The sequence below is a fragment of the Plecotus auritus genome, assembly GCF_963455305.1.
Source record: "Plecotus auritus genome assembly, chromosome: 11".
In the NCBI taxonomy this organism is placed as follows: Eukaryota; Metazoa; Chordata; class Mammalia; order Chiroptera; family Vespertilionidae; genus Plecotus; species Plecotus auritus.
Window position 1 is genome coordinate 22,001,757 of NC_137777.1, and position 24,026 is coordinate 22,025,782.

Below are 24,026 nucleotides of genomic sequence, written 5' to 3' on the forward strand. Positions count from 1 at the left end.
TTCCAGGTGACCTTCCAGATGAAGACGGGGCTGTGAGGGCCAAGCCCCTTGCACGAATTTCGTGCATCGGGTCTCTAGTTATAACATAATGCTGAAAAGCAAAATAATGACGTATCCTCTAGGAATTTTCATGACTATGTTTTACTTAGCCATTGTACACATTTTCAGTAGTTTCTTCCGAACACCCAGTTAATGAAATATTAATTAATATGTTCAGTGAATGTGATCACATTGGATAAATTCCTAAGATAGATATTTTAATGTAAATATTATTAAACCAGATAGTTTGAAAATATCTGACTGTTATCATTTCATAAATTCAATTGTATAATAAACTGGAGAATAACTTTTATTTTGCCCTTCATCAATTTATCTGCTTTGACTTGGGTGGTATACACATAATGCAGTATAAAGATGAAGTATTATAGAATTGTACACTTGAAACCTTTATAATTTTATTAGTCAATGTTAATCCAATAAATTTAATTAATTTTTATAAAAAGAAAAGAATAGTATCTTTCAGTAGAGATTTCAGAAAAGAAAAAAATATATAAACCTTATAATGGTTCTCATCTTACACAATGGATTAAAATCACTGTAGAGTTTTCTTTAAAGAATAAAGATGACTACTTCTACCTCTAAATACTCTAATATATTTACTCTATGGCAGGATCCTGGCATCAGTTTTGTTTGTTTTTACTTTGTAATAACCCTCAAGTGATTCTAATGTAAAGTCAATGTTGAGAACAACTGGATCCCTGCATCATTTGGTTCAGACTAGTCAATGTGCTTACATTGATTTATCAGATAGCAAGATAATTGTCAGATGATGGCCTAACAGTCGTGGCTCTAATAAAGCTGACATATTTTCAATTAGATATTAAATTTTACTTTTGTGTCCTTTATTCTAAAAAAAATCACTTTCCTAAATAGCCATAGCCCAACAATACTCTTATTGCTGACTTTATTATATATTCATTGGTCCATGCAAAGCATGTGATATTTATGTTTCCTTGGTCTGTTGACTTGCTATTTAATTCCATTTTACCTGTCTTTGGTTTTTTGTTTGTTTACTTTTTGTTTTTTGTTGTGTTTTTTTTTTTTTGGGGGGGGGTATTCTGTTACTTTTGTTGATATCACATATAGTGGACAAATTCAAAGGCACTGACCAATAGTTATCTATAGTTTATATTTCCCTCACAGCCTGAAAATTTACCTCTTTGCTCATGATTTTGAATGTACGGTTTTTCCATCTTTTCCAAGTTCCTTTCTTGTTCCTTCAATGACATACTAAACCAACAAAATTCTTACTATCATCTCACGTGCATGCTCTAATCCAACCTGAGCAGGATGCTTTTGTGATTCCATTATTACTCAGCTCCAATGCATCTTATTTGAGGACTAAACTTCCCCAAACACAGTTTTTATTACTGTTCAATTCTATTATTCTGGATTTCTAGTATGTTAATTTTATTTTCCACTGGTCATCAAGACACGTCCAAAATTCAAGTGCAACAGATTCTTTATCATTCTGCAATTTTACTTGTTATATCCAACAGGTCAAAAATGTCTGATGGTGACAAAAGTGGTTAGCCTTGCTTATTCTATGCTTTGTGCTTTTCCATATCTCCATGTTTTCCCTTTCTTCCACTTTGTCAAAATCCTATTTAATTTTCAAGACTCATCTCATGTACTACTTTTTACAAAATACAACCTTTCATTTTTTCCAGATTGTTTACATCCCTCCTTTTATATAACATGGAAAATGTATAGTTAATTTTGAAGTTATTTTATCATATTATAAAAGATAGTTTCACATTCTTTCGTCATAGGTACACAATAGTATATCCCTGATAAATATAGTGGGAATACTTATAATTATTTTAATATACCCACAATGCCTAAAAGGACTTAATAGCATACCAGTAAATATGTCCTAGTTGTATGATTAATGACTATATCCTTGTATATGATTTTCAATGAGTCAAGTATTTTCTATGGGAAGCACTATCTTTTCTATCTTTAAATGGCTTTTATAATAATTACTATATATTCTATAAGAATAAGCATCTTCCTTTATTGCTAAATAATTTTTAACATGATGTAGAGAAGGAAAGTAAGTGGTATGACTATACTTACCTACTTTATTATATTACAATATATAACATTAAATTACAATATATAAAATATTATATGTGTTGATAATCTAGAAGTACTTTATCAACACATTATTTGAAATAAAAATAATAAAACATATTTTTTTCCAATTTTTGTTATTATTGCCTCAAAAAGTAAGCCCAGGTTGTATAAATTTTTATAATAGGTAAAACACCTACATAGCACTAACTATGTATCAGGAACTATTCTACATCTACTTTACATGTATCAACTCGTTTACTCTTCACAACAATCTTAAGAGTGTCTACTAATATTATACACTCCCTTCAGGTGAGGAAACTGAGGCATGGAGAAGTTAGAAATGTTTCCAAAGTCATACTGTTAGTTAGTGCTTAATCTCGGTTTAAACCTTAGCAGATTAATGAAAGAAATTTTACTCTTAACTCTTGAGCGCTATATATTGTCTAGAAATCTCACCAGGACAAAACAGCATCATTAATTAAAACTGAAAACACTTTCTAGACATTTTATCTTAAAAAGCAAAGCATAGATATTACTTTAACTATTTTCACTTAGTTAATTCCAGATCTTACGATTTTAATTGTCAATTATTTGTGTCTATTTGGGATTGTCCTTTAGACCAACGTTTTTGAACGTCTGCAATATGGAAAAGACTCCTCAATTTAAAATGCAAAGATAACAGGAAACTTCTGCATGATACATGTATTTAATGTTCATTGATTAAAAACATTTAAAATAAAAATAAAGAATAAAATGTATAATTGATTATTTATCTGATATTTAGATATTTCATAATTGCCCATAGCTAGTGATGCCAAGACATTCAAATGAAGTTAGCATTCATTTAATCGGATGCTTCCACTACATAATGCTATTTAGGTAACTGAACAGATTGATCACTTTTAAAAAATATATTTTTATTTATTTCACAGAGAAAGGGAGAGGGAGAGGGAGAGATAGAAACATCAATGATGAGAATCATTGATCAGCTGCCTACTGTACATTTAGCTTACAACCCACGCATGTACCCTGACTGAGAATTGAACCATGATCTCCTGGTTCATAGGTCAATGCTCAACCACTGAGCCACACTGGTGGGGCGGTTGATCACTTTTATTTCTTGCAGAATGGTAAGAACATGAGTATTGCTTAAAAGTTTAAATACATGAACAAGGTGCTGCCTCTTGGAAAGAGCATCACCATGAGGCATACCCTTTTGCTCTGATCTTTAAGGGTATTATTACTATTATCAATATTTCAACATGAGTCCTTTTTCCCAGACATCTGCGGCAAAAGCGAGGACAAAATTGATAGCATTTTAAAAAACAAATAAATTGTCATTTCTTATAACACTTAAGTGTCTTTATTATATGTATTTATGAATTGCTATACTTTATTCATTCACTCTTTTACCTTCTAGCATGGTGCTGCAATGGAGAAGTAGCTCAAACAGAATTGTGGAATGAATGAATGAAACTATGGATTTGAAGAAGGTGAAAAAAAATTAAACAAAATGATGCATTATAGGAAGCTCACATTTTCTTTATTATTACACCTGAATATTCTAGAAGGATTTAGTAGAAAAATTGGCAAGATTTCTAGTTCACTAAATCCCACATTTTTAAGTATAAGAACTTGTATATATATTTTTCCTTTCTCAGCAAATGTACTCTTTTTGATGAAGAATAACAAAGGAGGAATATAGACTATTTAATTTCACTCACTAAAGTTTGAAGAAGAATCAGAATTAGCCATCTAAACAACCAAATGCTCCCCAGGAGGACTACCTGCAGCTTCCCGACCTCTTATTAATTTGTTTCTTGATAAACTTTTCAGGTGCTGTTGTGGAAAGACATGCTTTGGCAGTATGTGTAGTTCATGTCCTGCACAATTGTGCTCATTTCTGGCAGTTCCAGTAACAGAATTTATTGTTTTTACAATGACCACAAGCTTTACTTTTTTTTTTTTTCATTTGAAAGTGAGTGTCAGATAAAAATGCCTCCTTTTAAAATTATTTGGTCCTGTGTTAAATAAATGATCTCAAAGAAATGAAGCCCCCAATGCATATTTGATAACAGATATATAATAATGATAAAATTGAAATATAATCTTTTTTCTCTAAACAGCCATACAGAATATATTTTTGAAAGTAGTGATTAAATATTAGATAAAAAATTATTGTAAAATAATGGCTTGTTATTTTGTGACTATAAAATTTGGCATAATTTGTTTTGATTGAAGTGAGATTATTTATATTCAAAAAAAATAAGTAAGTACAAGAGTATTTTTCTTTTCACATAAAATGCAATAGAGAAGCACAAAATTTGTTATAAAATTATTAAGTAAATTAACTTTTGTTGTTTCATATTAACGTTTTTTGGCCTATTAACGTTATTGAAAATTTTAAAGCAAATATTCTTTAAAGAATTTTTTTTTAATCTAGGTCACCCCCAAACCCCCTAAATACTGTTATGTCTGTTTCCTTTCTTGATTATCCTCATAACCCATGTACAAAAACAATGAACAGAATATATATGGCCACTAAGGCAATATACCAAGAATACGGAGTTACATACATCTTACTGTCTTAATAAATCTAATATATTTTAGTATAAATAGCTTGAATTTCCTAGCATATATGAAAGTATAAAGCAGGTAGCATATAAAATAACAGTGTAGCCAACATGAGGAAAAGGTGAATAGTCATGTCTTATAATTCTACCAATAATTCCAAAATAATTATATTGGCCAGACAAAATATTAGAAATAAAGGTAATAAACCTAATATTTAACACTGCAAACATTTAACTTTTATTTCCCGTCGACATGATGAAATTAAATATGTCAGAATAATTATATCTGACTTTTTCTGTTTTTATTTTCTATTCTAGGAAAAATATCTTACTTTCCAGAATGTATCAAATAATTAATGAAAATACTATTGCACTATTTGTTTTCCCTAAACACTGACATATCAAACTTGAAAAGATGATTGGAACCCAAATATATAACAAAAGTCATAATTATATAGCTAAACACTTTAAAATGAACTGTTTAGTGCTTTCCCAACAGATAATCCAATTTGATAAAGAATTTCCAACAACTAGCTAACATTTTTTTTTATTTTCAAATCTAACATAATATAAAAATCACATTTTAAAATTATGACACTTAAAAAATTTTTTATAACATACAGGTTCCAAATTTGTTTTTAGATAATTGATGTAACTGGTCAATTTGTGTCACTGTCTGTTATATATAGAAAGCAATAAACATGTAGGTACTTTTTGATAGAACTATAATCAATGAATATTTAAAGAAATAGTGTTTTAACTAATTTTATCGGATGATTTGGAAATAAATAAAAAACAATCCTAAAATATACTCTTGTTAAAACAACACATTATTTACAGTAACTAATCTTATTTACTACCAACATGTTATTGTAGAAGTCAGATGCTGTTTCATAAATGACTTCTTTCAAAATTTATAATATCTATCCGTATAAACAGCAAGGCAAGAATTTCTACAAACTGCAATTGATTTATATTATAAAAATGCATACCTCTCCTAAAATTTTTATATGTTTATGTACAGTAATGTAAATAACTGCACTCATTCAGTGATTCTTAATAAGATTCATGGATGAGCATCATAATTAATTCATAAAAGACTATTGAGTTAAAAGGTTTGGATATTTAAACTCAATTTAAGTATATATTTTTTCCTTAAATAAAAATTTGTTATTAATGCCTTTCCTTAGAAAAGTAATTTTGTTGAAATTTAGATATGATGAAACAAAAATTCCTACAAGAAACCCCTGATTTGAGGATTCCACTCCTTTTTTTTTTTTTAAATCTCACATCCTGTAATTACAAAACTAGAGTACTATCAACATACTAAATTAAAAGAGTTTATTTACCTTTTGAAATAAGCTGAGCTTGGGAGTTTATCATATTAATCCATTAACTCAATACACATTTAAATACAATAAGATACTGAATAAAAATCATGCATGTTATATAGATATTAATGCAGTTAATTTGGTAAATATACAAACTTATAAAACACACACAAACAACACAGACATCACAAACTTCACTCTTGCACTAGAGAAAGTAACAAAAAAGGGGTACACTCACAGATAGAAAACTTGTTGCTGTTGTCTTTCCCTGGAAACAATTTAAATCCTCTAGATTTAAAATCTATGGCCTTTTTCACTAGTTAAGAAAACAAACAAAAACATGTATCAGGATATACAATTTTAAAATGAAATTCAAGTTAACAAATTTTGTTAGCATGGATTTATGCAAGTAAAAAAGAAAAACTGTTTTCTTAAGCTTAATATAGGGAACCCAGAAGAAAATTTTAGAAAAGAAAAATTAGCAATATAATCACTAAGTAGTAAAATACCAAGCAGTAAAGAGGATTTTAAGTGTTCTATGGGGAGACTCCTGCATATATGTGTAGGTATTTTTTAAAACCATTCAAGGTTTTTATGAGAGCAAAACATTAATACTTTATTATAAACCACTTGAATTCTTCAAATTTTATGTATTAAACTGGAAAAATTAAAATACTGAGACATAAAAGTGTGAAGAATTTAATGAACTTGGTCTTTAAAATAAACGAATGCATTTTTAGGTGATTTAGCCTAACTAAAATGTTAGGACACATTTATTAAATGGCATAACTGGAAAAATTAAAATATACTTTAACCTTTCTGCCAATAACCATTTTCTCTCATAGTCATTGCTTTTGACAGTATGATCGATATCAGTCCATACTGTTTAAAATTTGTGAAACTGAATTATAGCTACTTGGAGTTAATCTTAAAATGTCCACTACTTTTTCGAAAAACATTTTTAAAAGTATTTTGGATGGAAAAAAAGAACTGTTTCCTTTTAATTAAAAATTATTGATTAAAGTTGCTATATCATTTTTAAAATTGATAAACCATAGTTCCGAAGACTAATTAAAAATTTAATGACACCAAGTAAAATAAAGAAAATCTATTTAATTGAAACCCCACTAATTAAAATAGTTATACAATCCTATCTAACAAGATATTTAAATATCATTTTCTTTAAAAAAAAAAAAAAACAGCCTGAACAACTATGCAAGATATAGTTAACTTCCCCAATTATAATTTTTTACATATTGCTCTTTATGAGGCTTATCGGTAGAAATAATGGGCAAAAACAATAGGCAATTAGGTTTTATTCATGCCAAATTTGAGAAAAACAAAACTGCTTTTTGTTAGTTTAAAATGACCATTTCACTAATTGCACTTTTTCATTGTACACAATTATGGATATTTTATTGGTTTTTAAATAGTTTATGGTTATTTTTTTCTTGTTAATATTTTCAAAAGTAGAAAGGTAGAGACAGGATCTGATGGGCTACTGAAATATATAGATAACTATCTATCCATACTACTTTTTTTTAAAGAGGAAACTGATCACTGGAGCAGTATTTTAAAGAGACCTGATTCTTGCCCTGCCTGGTTTGGCTTGCAGTGGTCGGCAAACTCATTAGTCAACAGAGCCAAATATCAGCAGTACAACGATTGAAATTTCTTTTGAGAGCCAAATTTTTTAAACTTAAACTTCCTCTAACGCCACTTCTTCAAAATAGACTCACCCAGGCCGTGGTATTTTGTGGAAGAGCCACACTCAAGGGGCCAAAGAGCCGCATGTGGCTCACGAGCCGCGGTTTGCCAACCACTGGTTTAGCAGTCAGAGTGTTGGCCCAGGGAACCAAAGGGTCACAGGTTTGGTTCCTGATAACGGGCAAGTGGTGGCAGGTTCTATCCTCATGTGTGGGAGGCAACCAATTGATGTTTCTCTCTCATGTGGATGTCTCTCTCTCTTTCTCTCTCTCTCTCTCTCTCTCCCTCCTCCCTCCCTTCTACTCTCTAGAAATCAATGTGGGGAAAAACATCCTCAAGTAAGGATTTAAAAAGAGAGAGAGAGACCTGATTCTTAGCAAGTATTAGTTGCGTGGTTTTAGACAAAAATCTGCCTTTTTACATTGGTCTCTCTTTTTTTCCTTTCTTTAGTTTTTGTTAATCTTCACCCAATAATATTTTTCCCATTGATTTTTTAGAAAGAGTAGGAGGGAGGGGAGACGGGAGGGAAGGAGGGAGGAGGGAGAGACATCAATTGGTAGCCTCCTGCAAGCACCTCAACAGGCCAATCTCCAACCAGACTAGATAAAACCAACCATATACCTGCCCTTGACATACCCCTTGGTGCACAGGGACCCATACTCTAACCACTGCAACACGCAGGCCAGAGCTTGGTTTCTTCTCTTAAAAATAAGAAGCTGTGATTAGAGGACTGCTCAGTCCCTTTACAGTTTTGAGATTATTTCTGACCCTTTATTTATAGTGTAAAAATGACTACAACTCTCTCAAGTTGTGCTTTTTGTTGTAATTCTCTTTCACACACCCACCTTATGGGAAGCTAAAGTTTAGTTCTACTGGAACTTTCAACTGCTCTAAATTTTGTGTCTGTCATTTGTGAATGTTCTAGCTGTCTTAAAATTCCTTTTAACAAACTTTGCATTTTTGTATTTTGAAGCATAATTGTCGTTTCTGCCAATTCAAACATGTATTATAAGGAGGAATTCTACCTGTAATTTTTTCTTCATTTTAAGATTTAAGTATTACAAATGAATCTCAAGATTTCATGGTAGTTCCAACACAAATCTGTGATTCTTTAAAAAACAAATAAAAATTGAAAAAAGATTGTAAGCCCACAGAAGAAAATTGAAGAAAAGTTCATATGGTCAAAGAGCTCAGTTGGATAATGCTGTTACTAGGAATAAGAGATGTTGAACACTATAAAAGCTGTGTGTGTGTGTGTGTGTGTGTGTGTGTGTGTGTGTGTGTGTCTAGAAAGGGTACATTCCTGTGATGTGCTTACGTCTAAACTTGAATATTTGGTTGGGTGAGGTTAGGGACAACACCTAGCTAAGGAAGTGTCACCTCAGACCAAAAAGTTTGAAATAACTTCCTGGTTCTAAAAGGACTTAACTTTATATGTTTTCTTTATAAAGCATTTTTTAATTTAAATTGAAAAGAAAAATCAATATTTTTGAAAGTGAAAATTATAAATATTATAATACAAATGCAGAAGATGGAAGGCCAAGAGAGTATCTACTGTAAAAGATGATAAGGAGTAAATTGAAAATAACACAAAGTTTAAATTCACAAAAATTTTAAATGTTAAATGATATATCCAAACTTAGGATGCTTTTATAATTTCAATAGAAAGAACACAATGTGCACCTCTTTTTGAATATATAAAAGGATGAATAGTTCAATTATTAATTGCAAGACCCTGCTCTAAGTCATGTATCAATGAAATGTTAAATCTGAAGTACATGCTATAAAAATGTAAATTTTATTATGTATTACACAGTATATACATTAAATATTGACATTATCAAGCAATTAATGCATCTATAAATCATATTAAACAAAATTAAAATGACATTTTTAATAGTTGTATATCAGTAATAAGCATTTAAAATTTATTTTATCATAAAGATAAAGTATGTTATGGTCTTTTATGTTTCAATTTCTTCCAGTGTACTGTGTTTACATTTTTAAAAATTACATATATTGAGGAGACATAGGTTAATAAGATCACGTAAGTTTTAAGTGTACATTTTTATGATAGGGGACCTGTATCTTCTGTATCTTGCATTGTGTGCCCATCACCCAAAGTCAAATCATCTTCCGTCACCACATATTTGGGAAAACTTCTGAAACAAAGGGATAGTACTGTACATGTGTGCGACTTGCATGAGTGTACCATTGAGTAAATAAATGCAATATTGTAAATTCTGGCTCACTTAACAAAGGCATTTTGGGGGAAAGAATTTCCTTTACTAACCATGAATTAGGAAGGGGGGAACTGATAAAGAATGTTCAAGGCGAAGCATTTTTATATTCAAAGCTATTTTTAAAACCATAGAAAGTATATATGTTCTAACAATTATTTAATAAAATTTATTAAATGCAAGACATAGAAATGCACAAGCCTCCACTTCCTTTGTTTTCTTCTTGTTTTCAAATGCTAAGCACTTTTGTTTATTGTATTCACTGCTTTTTAGGTTTGACATGATTTTTTTTTAGCATAATAGAAATATTTTATAATGTGGGGAGAGGTCTGGCAGACCTTTATTTATTATGGCATTATTTAGTAAATGTTATCAGAACATCCCCAACCTCTTTCATGTCCTTAGATGATATTCTAACACAAATAAAGAGAAAATGAATGCAATGCAATATTCATTTTATCTTAACCTTCCAAATTTATAGTATTTATTTTTACAATAACTTATCTTGCAAGTGGCAATAGCTGCATTACAAATGTGTGATTAAATCAGATAACTTTTCTGAAAAATAATTTTTTTAGAAAGTGGTTTATATCTTATTGTCGTTTTATGTTTGTTTGTTTAACTTTTCAAATGGACAATAATACCTTTCTCTCCCACTGCATTTGATATCATGAAAGCTGGATGAATAATCCCTACTTGTTATTTTGAATTAATTATTATTTTATCTTTATATTTATACTCAATAAACTATACTGATAAATTGATTTTTAGTTTTCATTTTAGTTATTAAAACTAATGTGTATTTGAATTTGAAAATATGGCACATGTCACTACTGATAAATTTGTTTAAATGGGTAACAAGAAATGTAATCTATCACTGACTCACTAACTAGTAACTCCAACATAGGTCAGTGTAATGTTTGTGGCATTTCCGCCACTGGATTAAGAGTTGGAAGACCTGTGTTCTAGTCTTATAATTCACAGGGTATATTGTTTAATTTTTTGTTTTATTTCTCTAAGAGATTCTTTCATTTACCACTAAGTATTCAGGTGTAGAATCTGAACCAAAGGAAGAAGAAAAGACAAATATAATCAGAATTCTCAATTCTATCTTGAAGATTAAAATGTGTTTAGTGATTACAAAAGTATGTAACTGTGTTAGGAGGATAAGGTTTCATCTTTTTTTTAAAATAAATGGTGGATCCCTGCTATGGGCTTAAAAACATTACAATTTAACACTTTTCTTATATTCTGTACCGGCAAAACAAAACAATTATTTTGCTTTTGTTTTTCTTCTTGTTTATGTGGCTTATATTTATTAATATTAATTGCATTAGAAATTAAAAGCACATTTTAAGGTGTTATTTCTAAGTAAATTAATAAATAATAAACTGATTTCATGTTAAATTTTTATTTAAAAATTATTATTCAAAATGAAAAAACTATATGACATCCCAACTTCTATCTGCTTCTACATACAATATGTTGCATTATATTAGACTAGGATTTCTTGATATGCTTCAACCAAAACAGTTCTTTAGAACATATTTATCATGGAGGCTACTATTTGGTCACTCCTTCCATATTATCCTTACAAGAAGAAAGATGAAGAAATTATACGGACACAGAGTAAAAGCTAGCTAGTATTCCTTTGGTGATTGCTTTACCATCTTTCACATAAAGTTTATCACTCTCTACAAATTTCTGATAAAATGATATTTGCTTTATAATTCTTTCAACAAATACCAGCCATTGTTTGATGAGAAAAGTAGTGGTACAACTAATGCTCAAAAGCACTAAAAGATTCAATTGTTCAAACTTACATGTTAAGAGATAATGCAAGATCCAAAATTTTCTCAAATTTAAAATGATGGAATTAGAACTAAATTTAGCAAGAAATGATGTATATTCAATTTTGTAATTATTTAAAATATAATGTAGTCTTTTTTTAAAAAAAATCACTAGAGAAAAGTAATATGGCTCATACACTCCAATATTTTCTTAAGTCTTAACTTCTATTTAAGCTAACATGCTAATTTGTGGCTAGCATTTATTCTTGCTATATAATGTATAAATATAAAATGTAAATATAAAATTTATGTGATGTCTGATTTTTAGTTGAAAAAAATCAATTATATATTCTAGGATTATGCTTAAATTCTACCATAAATTCTAGGAATCAGTAAATAGCAAGAGTTCAGTAAATGTTATTTTCATTATTGCTATTATCAGTTACAATTTTAAGATATAGTTAGTTTCTGAGGCCTTTCCAATTGGTTGTGTAATATACACAACTTTTTTCAATTATTTTGTGTTGTCTTTTTCATTGTGTAGAAACTTTCCCTGGGCTTCTAATTTTATCATATATTTTTATTGATTTCAGAGAGGAAGTGAGAGGGAGAGAGATAGAAACATCAGTGATGAGAGAGAAGCATTTGAGTGGCTTCCTCCTGCATACCCCCAACTGAGGATGGAGTCCACAATCCTGGCAAATGCCCTGACCAGAAATGGAACTGTGACCTCCTGGTTCATAGGTTGATGCTCAACCACTAAGCTACCATGGCCTGGCATAAATTATATTTTGTATATAAAATTAGAAATATCCCAAATCCATGGGTCAAAATAGTAAATTTTGTATGACTATAAAGAAACATCCGTGAATTATATTAGGTTTTGTGAACATATGCATATTCAGCATATTTTAAGGTATTCATGTAACAGGCCTATTTTCACTTTTATAAAAGAAGATTCTGAAGTTACCTGGTCTCAAAGTTTGTGTCTAGTCAAGCCCAGAGCCCAATCTTTGGAATCTTATTTTTCGACCACTTTAGACTAAAAAAAAAAAAAAGTGTAATTTTTTTGTTTGTTTGTTTGTTTTTGCTTGGAAAACTAAACAAAGTGGTGAGTTTTAAAAGAAGACATCACATTTTATAAAATCAAATTGTTAAATTTTACAAATGGAGATTGAATTGGTTTTGTTACTTTTTATTTAAAAGAAAGTGGATGGAATAAAAAACTGGTTGAAAATCACACAACTAATATTTAAATGAAGACTAAAATTTTTATATAGGCTTTTTTTCTCCCAGAAATGAAACGAATTCAGGAATCCATCACACTTATGTAGATACCAGCAGATGTACCTGCAATACTTGGCATAATAGGTCTTACAGTTATGGTGGGCTATAAAATGTCAGGATGAAAAATGTGGGGGTTTTATATTCTCTTTGTGGATTCTTACAATGAGCAAATAAAATTTCTACATACCAAGAGTTACCATTGATAGGTTTGCAGATACTTTTAACACTTTTGAAGACTGTCTCAGACTTTTAACCTAATTAAGTTTTAATTCTCACTTTCTCACAGTTTCCAATAAACATTTTTATTATCTTTAGTCCTCCAGTTAAATATGAAGGCCCCCCTCCATTCACTTCCTTACGGCCCTTTTTTTTTTTATTGATATGTTATATTCTTTTGAACATAAATGGCTTTGTTTGCTTTGTTTATAATTTCTATGTTTGTTTTTTATGAGGTACTTTTACCAAAGATAATTTCACTATAAAATGTAACATGAAAAATGACTACCATTTTGGGGGGAGGATACGAAGTATGTCCCTGGTTTTCACATGCATGCCTTAAGAGAATATGAAGATTAGGCAAAAGTCCTCATATTATCTCTACAACAAAAATATACCTAAAGGCCTAATTTTAAAAATTCTTATTACAAATAAATGAACTAATTGTATGTCACATACTTGTTTTACACTCAATGTCAGAGACTACATATGTGCACTAGAATGCTTTCTAGCACAACACTAATTGGGAAAGAAGTAACTGCTTGAATAATAGTGACCACAGATAATGAATATCATCAGATTCGGGGCAGTGGAATATATTCTTCCATTAGAAATTTTACTGGTACACCAAGAAATTTTAAATAAAAATCCAGAAAAATTACTTTAATGCATAATAATATCCCCTCACCCCTTCTGACTTTGGATTATTATGTTTTTTCAAGTTCTTCACTAGAAGTCTTGGTATCATTACCTGGATTCTATTTAAAACAAGTGGAGATGGCTCTCATAGCTGTGTGCAGGGTTATACTTTTAAATTCATGGCTACTGAAGACAGCAAGGCACGTGTCTTAACCCATCTATGTTCTATTTTGCCCATATTCCTTTCTAGACCTATTCTCCTCCTTGTTCTTTGTACAGCAGGTTGGTATGAATAGGCTACATCCTGCTATGCAAACAGTGGCATTGCACTAGCAGCACTGGCATCACCTGGGGGCTTATTAGAAACAGTGACAATCAAACCCCCACCCTCAGGCCTACTGAATTAGAATTTATGGTTTAACAAGATCCCCAGGTGATTCTTATTAACACTTAAGTTTGTGAAGCACTAGTCACTAGACTCTATCAACAGACTCCCTTGTCCCTTGGGGAATTCTAACAGGAGGATGGAGAGTGGGAAGAAAGTAAGATTATTTCACAGTGTCCCTCATCATTACATTGACTGGTATTGACTAGGACCCTTCACTGAAGGTAATGAGTCCTCTCAAGCCAGCCAACTATACATATCTCTCTGTCCAACATCTCTCTCCCCTCATCCCAATGGGTTGGGAATGGTAACAGCTTGGCTGCTGCTACTCTAGGTTATAGCATGATCCCTTGTGGTTCCCTTGCATCCATTCATTTAGAAATAATCCTCTTGTAAGTAAACCCTCCTTGAAGTAGCCCTTGTTCCATTGTTTCCAAATGGACTCTGATGGATAAACCACTGTTACATGGAAATCGTTAGAGGTTTGATTTTTTTATATATTAAACAGCATCTCTTAATTTATCTATAACCATTCTTATTTTCAAGTAAGATTATAGGTGGCTAGTACTCATCATCCTAACATTGGTGGTTTACTTGTTTCCTAGGAAATGTTTTGAAGATCTATATCACACATATTTGCTCTTTCCTAGAAACCATCTCCCCAAGCATAAGATAATTCACAAGAAAAAAGTAGGTAAAAGGAAAGTCAAGTGAATTGGCTATACTGAAGTTATAGAGTAACTGAACTAAGGGTAAAAATGGCAAGAAAAAATATGGGGCTAATAGAAACTCAAGATGAACTGAATGCAACACATTACTTTGGTATAACTTGTACATGAGTTGAATATAAATAGTAGTAGCTAGAACTGTATATATTAGTTGTTTCCATAATTTTCTTAAAAAATTACATTAAACTATGTATTTTATTTCTAAGAAAAACAGATACCTAAGATATTTAAAATTATGTGCTATTTTCTTTGTTTAAATATATTTTACCTTATGAGATTTTTATATAAGGAGAACATACTTTTTATTGTAAAAGTGCCACAAAGGGTCAGTATCATTTATTGGATGTCTTCCTTAAGCACAGGTACTCCATGTCAACTGTCTACTCAGAATGGGATTATTGCTCTCCTTTCTACAGATATAAAAATAGAGAAGGGCTAAGTAGAATTCAAGGTCTTACACATATATGTTAGCAAAGCATGTTCATTTATGGACTCTGAAATTTCAATCCTAGCATTTATACCACCACCTGCTGTGAATACCAGCACTGCACATATTCAATCAAATTCCCAAGTGCATATCCTAGAAAACCACAAATAGATGGGATTAGTGTACCCTGTCCTCATTTCTTCTTTTCAAGGCAAACTAACAGTAATGTCAAAAGTTAAGTAGTCAACAATATCTGACCTTAACACATTAAGTGCCCTGTCAGTCACCAGTGACTGACACTATAGTTTCCATCCGGAAGACAAAACAGGCTGGGCACTTAATGTGTTAAGCATGTTTACTAAATATAGAACAGAACCAACTTTACTAATTAAATATAATATTGAATAAAAATATTGATTATGTATAGATAGTGCCAAGTTTAATCGCATGGCTTGGAGCCTTTTAATACTTTATATTAAAAAGTGAACAAGTTAAATAAAAAGGCATAGCAAAAGCCAACTGCTATATGAAATTCAAATCATCATATAATCATTTTAGTATTTTAGTAAATCATCGCCTGCATTCCTTTCTAATGGGAAAGTTCAGGAGAGTTAATGAACTATGTGTCCTTTATGTGAGCCCAAATAAAAGAAAAAAGTTTGAACCTCTTATCTCTGGATAAAAACAATATAGGAATTTCTGTCATGTTAATCTCATTTGGTATTATGAAGAAATGTCATTTGAAGACTATTTTAAACAAAGAAAAATTAAGCATCAACACTAAAAACTATAGCCCATAACTTAGAATACAATGGTGTAATTATGAAGAGAAAAATATTCTATGCAATGCACCCCAAATCTAACACCATGCTGTTCTGCCACATATGAAGCCTCTGCTATTCCTAAAATTTTAAGGCTGTGATTTCACTCTGTGCACAGCAGGGCAGCCATATGCTCTAGAACACTACATGCAAGGGAAGCAGCTTGTTGCAAAAGTGGGTGAAAATGCCCTGAAATAATTCTGAACAAGATAAAAATGTCTCTGACATAGGACCATTTCTTCATACTCCAAAAGGCAGAGGAGTCAGCTCTGGCACCAGCTTTGAGCACAAATAGAATGTCTAGCCCCTTCAAAGTATTTTTAAAAGAGAAAAGATTTAAAAGTCACAAGCGTCACATTCACTGTGACCATATGATTCAAAGGTAAAATAATTAATTCTGGTAACCATTTGCAGAAATCAGTTACACACAAAACCAGTTTCATTTTCTATCTTTAAAGGTAAACCTTCCCTTTTAATTTACTGCAGTACATGTTATTATCTTCCTTTTTTTTTCTTACCCATTCTCTAAAAAAAAAATGATAAGCTGTATGTTAAAACAATGAACAAGCTACTAAGATTTCTGATTAATGACTACTAGTGAGTAATGGGGTTGAAAATCTGAAAAAAATCATTTATGAAACAAGGTCATTGTTATAAGTTGATGGTTCCAGTTAATGTTAAAAGATACATGCTTCTAAGATCTACTCAAAGGAAAAACAAAAGCATTGTTCACCAGAAGTTCTTAATCCTATATTATAAAAGGGTAATATGCAAATTGACCCTCATGGTGGAACGACCGGAAACTACCAGTGCTATGATGCACACTGACCACCAGGGGGCAGACACTCAACGCAGGAGCTGCCCCCTGGTGGTCAGTGCGCTCCTACAGGGGGAGCTCTGCTCAGCCACAGCTGGGCTGATGACTGAGAGCCCAGGGGTGGTGGCGGGAGCCTCTCTCGCCTTCTCGGCAGCGCTAAGGATGTCCGGCTGACGGCTTAGGCCCATTCCCCATAGAGCTCTCAAGCTGCCAGATGGATGTCTGACTGCCAGCTTAGGACCGATTCCCCAGGAAGCAGGCCTAAGCCAGCAGGACGTCCACCGAGGGGTCCTGGACTGCGAGAGGGCACAGGCCGGGCTGAGGGACTCCCCCGAGTGCACTGATTTCTGTGCACCGGGCCCCTAGTATCTATATAAGAATAAATTAAAAGCATGGCTTGAGAGGTAGCATTGGATGTTCAAATCATTACTTGCAGATTTGACATCGGTGAAAAAAATAAACTGTCATTGCTTAATATTGTCATGAAGGTTCTCAGGCATTCAGAGTATTTTTATCTAATACCTTTAAAAATGCACAAATATCTTCTCAAGTAAAGTCTAACACTTCTTTTTCATTTCTCCCTAAAAGCAACTTATTCTACAAAATGTAAAATAATTAGAAATATAAAATATAAATATATTTACTCTTACGAAGGACATAGTTCTGACAATTTCACAAATGTGATGAAAGGTGGTAGTAGAATATAAAATAATTATGATATTCAATAAATAATTATGTATTTAAATAATAAATTGGTATATTTCAGGACATGGATTTTTAAATTGCTACAAATATCAACACTGACCACAATCTCCCACAAAATAATATAATTATAAAAAATTTATTAGAACTATAAAAAATTATAAGATAGTGATAAAGCATTCAAGAGTTAATATATCTAAGTAGTAAATATGTATTTACCAGTATGAAAGTTCCCACTCAAAAATTATTAATTTAATAGAATAAGTATTTTACAAGAAACATATGGAACCAGATAATTTTTAAAAAAATTATAACTTCTCCATTAATTATTATTTATGCTGAACATGCATGAAAATCAATACATTAGTCTCATAAAGAAGGACCAGGTAATTCAATCATCAAGCAAATGCAATTTCACCATTTGTATAAAATAGAAGATAATGCTTAATTATTCAAAGATAAAATGTTTTGCCCAGCTGGCATAGCTCAATAGTTAACCATCAACCTTCTCATCATTGATGTTTCTATCTCTCTCTCCCTCTCCTTCCTCTCTGAAATCAATATATATATATATATATATATATATATATATATATATATATATATATATATTTTTTAAAGTTTAAAATGTTTTGCTTTGGCAATCAATTTTTTACTATATTGTGCTTCCATCTATCAGTCTTTCAGAGTTTTTAAACATGGTAAGTAAAGAAAAAATAAAATCTTACGTTTTTTCTATTATTTTATAATACATTTAAAAATAATTTTAAGGTATAGAATTTAGGGTAAAAATTAAAAGTAATAAGTTAAAACTTGACTTGGGAATGTCTTCATCATTTATTCACATATTCATTTATCTTTTCAGTAAAATCATAACTAACTCAATCAGTTCTTTCTTAAGGATAGACAGAATTTACTGTTATTAAAGTTAGTCAGGAAAATCCTTCAGCCCTAAAATATCCCTTCCATTCATGAGTTTGCTACCATTCAACTCGTTCCTATAGAATCTAAGTCTAGCTTTAGTATATTATCTGTGATAGCTTGTCAATTCTGCGATTATTCTAATGGAGAACAAGTTCTCCTGGAGCCAGGAGAGGGAGCAGGCACTATTTGATATGCATCGCTCTCTCTGCTTGTTAATCATCCTCATTCATGTTCATGTTATGCAGTGTATCAGCATAACCTGTAATCTTGTTAGAAATGCAGAACTTCAGATTGCACCCTGGTTGCATCAAGTCACAATCTGCCCTTGGGTAAGACTGGCCCTGATTTGTGTTCACAATAAAGTTTGAAACAAGCATAGTCTGACTCAGACTCCAAGTCCCTATCAACTCTTCATTCCATGTCTGTGTCCCTGCCTTTAATTACTTGTCATTTATTTTTTTCATTTCTGCTAAAATGATTTCTTTAAGAGAGTTGCATTAAATAATACCACTTCCCTGCTAAAGCCCACCCATGGCTTCCTATCTCATATAGATAAAAATGAAGCTCTTTCCCAAGGCCGCAGAACCTACCTGTATGGTCTGATTCTGCTAGTCTCCCAGCGTATCTCCACCACTCTCCTCGTCCTCTGAGTGAGCGCCAGGCACACTGTGCTTTCTTTTTCTCAAGCAAAGCTCAACTTGTTACTACTTGTTGTTTTCTCTGATATGCTGTCTCCCCTAATCCTAGCATGGCTGCCTTCTTACTGTTATTTAGGTCTCAGTTTAAATTTTAACTCCTCAAAGAGGCCTTTCCCGACCATCTAAACTAAGGTGGTCACCCATATATTATATAACCTGTTTTTTGTTTTTTTTTTAAATATGTGTTTATTGATTTCAGAGATGAAGGGAGAGGGAGAGAGAGATCGAAACATCAATGATGAGAGAGAATCATTGATCAGCTGCCTCCTGCACACCCCCTACTGGGTATCAAGCCTGCAACCCAGGCATGTTTTGACCAGAATCGAACCTGGGACCCTTCAGGCAGCAGGACAACACTCTATCCACTGAGCCAAGCCAGCTAGGGCCATAACCTGTTTTACTTTTCTGCACAGCTTGTTACCATCCGGTAGATATCTGTTCATTAGCTTATAGTCTTTTTCTCCCCACATTAACATAAACTCAACTAAGCAAGGTCTACTTAATTTTGTTCAATGTTTGATAGTCAAGAAGTGGAAGAAAATCTGGCCTGGAAGTACACAACTAATGTTTTTGAAGAAATAAATAAGAAAGGGAAGGAAAGGGAAGGAGGAAAGAAGGAGAAAAGAAACAGAATGAAAGGAAAGAAAAAATAAGAACAGAAAGAAAGAAAAATGAAAGACGAAAGAGAGGAAGGGGAGGAGAGGGGAGAGGAAGGGGAGGAGACAGGAGAGGAAGAGAGGGGAGGGGAGGGGAGGGGAGGAGTAGGAAAAAGGAAGGAAGACAGATTGGTAGGTCTTAAAGAAAATAACTTTTGTCTTGGACACTACCAGAAAGACAAGCTAGAGTTAGATCCTCAAATGGAGAGTTTGGGGAATTTAAGGTATATCTGTAGGCACTGGGCCCTGGGAGAAATATGTATGTGGCTGAGTTCCCATTTGCTGGGATTAGAAGAGTGCCAATCTCTAACTTTCCTGATGGTAGCATTGGCCACTTCTTTGCTTATTTAACACTGGCTATACAATTAGATAACGTTAAGTCCCTGTCACTCAAAGATTAAGTAAGAGACTATAGATGGTGATAAATATATTAATATACAATATCTCTGAATAAATTCATAAACACTAGGTTTAGAAGGTACGGTAACAATTATCTTGCTACAACACCCTTTGATGCTTAAATGCTTCCTAAATACGCAAGTTTTCCATCAAGCTATGCTTAGATATCTGATTAGTGATTTATGAATTTAATATAATCGAACCAAACGCAATGTGAGAAGTGTCTAATTCAGCTGTGGGCAAACTACGGCCCGCGGGCCGGATCCGGCTGTTCTATCAGGTTCTCTTGCTCTCCCCTCCGCTCCTTTACTTTGAATTTATATTAGTTCACACAAACACTCCATCCATGCTTTTGTTCCGGCCCTCCGGTCCAGTTTAAGAACCCATTGTGGCCCTCAAGTCAAAAAGTTTGCCCACCCCTGGTTATAGAAGTAAGCTATAATAGTAAGCTAGTTGTATCTTTAGTGGTTCCATACACTAAGTTCTACAACTCTGAACAGGTTTGACTTCTCTTACAAATAACAACCTGTCACATTTGAAGACAGTTATAACTCATCCCTACTCACATATCATACTCATTCTGGATCAACTTTTCTCTTAGAATTGACCAAGAAAGTTTCTCTGTAGTCTTATGTCTACAACTTTTTCTTTTGAAATAGACACCATATCTTATAGACACCATATCTTATACTTTTGAATTCATCACATACGCAGCACAAAGATACTAAGTTCAATAAAACCCTGACACATAATAGACATGTATCATTATCCATTGGTAACCATAAATTAACTTCCATAAATTAACATCCATAAATTAACTTCCACATTGTGATATTTCTTATGATGGCTTAAAAAAAAGAAGATGCTCTGGATTTACAAATTAATGCTCTATAGAAGTATTAACAGAATTTTTAAACAAAGTATTAGTTGCTTCCAAACAGTTAAAAAAAACTTTTTTTAAAAAATTACATGTAACCAAATAGCCTATTCGTGAAAGGCACTTAGTAGGCACCCAAAAACTGTTACTTCCACATAATAGGATATTTTTCATATTACACTCTAATCCTTTGAACAAAGTTTTGTCTATTATAGAATATCACTTCTGAAATAAACTGGAAATATAGTGTAGACATGTGTCTAATAGCCTGCTGTGCTCCCTTTTTTACTGAGCAAGGTAAATGCTCAGATGACCTTACTCAAAAAATATATCTCTTATGATAAAAATGAAAAAAAAACACCTTCCTGCTTTTGTTTGGTTTAAAATCACTGACCTAAAATGACTGGTTTAATGCTAAATTAGCCATTCTTACCAGAAGTTGAACATAATAAAAAGTTCTACTCTAAAAATGATTATTAAAATCAACTTCCTTTTAATCTGCCCTCATTGGTGGTGATGGTGGTGGTGGTGGGTGTTATGCATCATATAAAATTTCAGTTATACATAGGTAATTTTGAATCACACCATGAATTAAGCGAAAACCATGCTTAACCTTATTGATATAATCACTACCAGTTAAACCCAGTATGGAAGAACTGACTACACTATGTCAAAACAAACACCATCAATGGACTATAAATGCTCATAACACATATTAGACCACAGATGTTACAGCCATCTAAATTAAATTTCCACTACAAATAATCATTTAAAAGTATGTGTGTGTGTGTATATGTGTGTGTGTGTGTGTGTGTGTATATGCTTTTCCAGAAGAATAGGTCCACATTTTGTACTTGAAAACAGAAACTACCCAGACTACTCATTAACAGCTGACAGAACTTGCCCACACATATTAAAAAGAAATGTAATTCTAGTACAATACACAAGAAAAACAATGTTAAAATGAATTACGTGGAGTAAAACACACTTTAATGATTATTTTTGAGATGGTATGACTATAAACTTCTTGCAGAAGAAAACTCAATTTCGCTTATTATCTCTATTATGGTACTTTAACCTAATGCAAGGCTTTGCATACATTGGACCCTGTGAATACTGAATAAAAGAAAGGATGAATGAACACTAGTCCAGCAATATGAAGACTGAGTTTTCTAAGCTCTGCCGGATCATAATTTATTTTATAAAGTAATGGTGTTACGTTAGATGATCTAAAAGATTGCATCTAATTCTAAGATATATAAATCTAGTAATATAGGGCACTTACAATTTTAAATCATAAAATTACATAAGACCTGCTATTTTAAGACAACTTTGAGTTGAAATATCTTAGGGCTATAATATTAAATTAATGGATTTAGGGAATATTGGAAAATATATTTTAGGTAAATGTTAATAAATAATTTTAAAAGAGATCTTATAGTTAAGGCAACCAACTATTATGATAAAATTTTAAATATCATAAATACTATGTTATCTAATATTAAATATCTGGATAGTCTTTAAATAAAAATACAATTGTTTTTAGGGTTATTTATATGAATATAAATCTTACTTTAAGCATAGTTGAACACTTCATTTATTTTGATATGGACTCATTATGTTTCTATTTAGCACTAGTATCTTCTCAAAGCATTCTTTATGCACCTTAGTGATATAAACACAACTTACTAGTTTGACACTTTTATTCACTTTTCAAGAATTAGTTTAAATATTCTCTGTGCAGCCATCCTTCATTTTATATTTAGAGGTAGTCTGTCCTTCTACTTTACTTCAACAATATTTCAGAAATATTGCTATGACAGTTTCTCATAATAAATTTGTAATTACTCTTTTTTAAAAAGTTATATAGACTACTGGGTGGCAAAGCCTGCACTGATCACTGTTATACCCCTACTACCCAGTACAAAGTCATGCTCACAACAAGAGTTAAAAGGTATTTGAGTAAGCAATGATAAAATAATAATAATTAGTATTTGTTGAACACAAGTCAGTATTCGTGCTAGTTTTACACACAACTACCTATGAGGCAAGTATTCTCAAAACTTGCAGCTTTGAGAGTTTAAAGGTTTTGTTATGATTGTATTTTACAAAAATGAAAATTAAACTCCAATAGTTTATGTGACCTGCATACAGTTTCACTCATAGTAGGTGACAAAGTGAACTAAAATTCAGTCAATAAAAGCTGAATTCTCATCTGAGGACTATTGGCCACTAATAGAAGACATTGTGGTGTGGTATTAATACAGTTTAGAAAAGATCCAAACCATATTTTTATTAGTATTTTAATTCCTTTTCCTTATTTTTTATTTCATTGTCAACAGACTCTTAAATGGTGAAAATTGAAAATGTGTTTTTCTTTAATGAGAACAAGTAGAAAGCAAAATATAAATATATGTTATATTAAGAATGTAATTTAAATTGAAATAGTGCTGTTTAAACCCTAGTACAATAAATAAATAAAATTAATTGGATTAAGTACCACAGAGAAAATTGAAAATATCTTTTACAGATATTCCAAGTATTTTCAGATTATAATTAATTGTGCAGTTATTTAAAATAAACTAGGCACAGTAATCTAAAATTTAATATACCATAAATTAAAACATAGATTTTTGAGTCCACATTCACACACAAGTACCAAATACTATA

At 31.7% G+C, this 24,026-nt stretch overlaps 1 protein-coding gene across 2 annotated transcripts in view; it reads right to left on the reverse strand.

The window, feature by feature from the left end:
* The window catches only part of CSMD3 (CUB and Sushi multiple domains 3), a 931,825-nt gene that overhangs the window by 546,439 nt on the left and 361,360 nt on the right, over positions 1-24,026 (reverse strand). For both annotated transcript variants that reach the window (XM_080646869.1, XM_080646870.1), the window contains one exon: positions 6,282-6,359. In XM_080646869.1, coding sequence (XP_080502995.1) covers positions 6,282-6,359 — 78 coding nt within the window. The remainder of the gene's footprint in view (positions 1-6,281; positions 6,360-24,026) is intronic.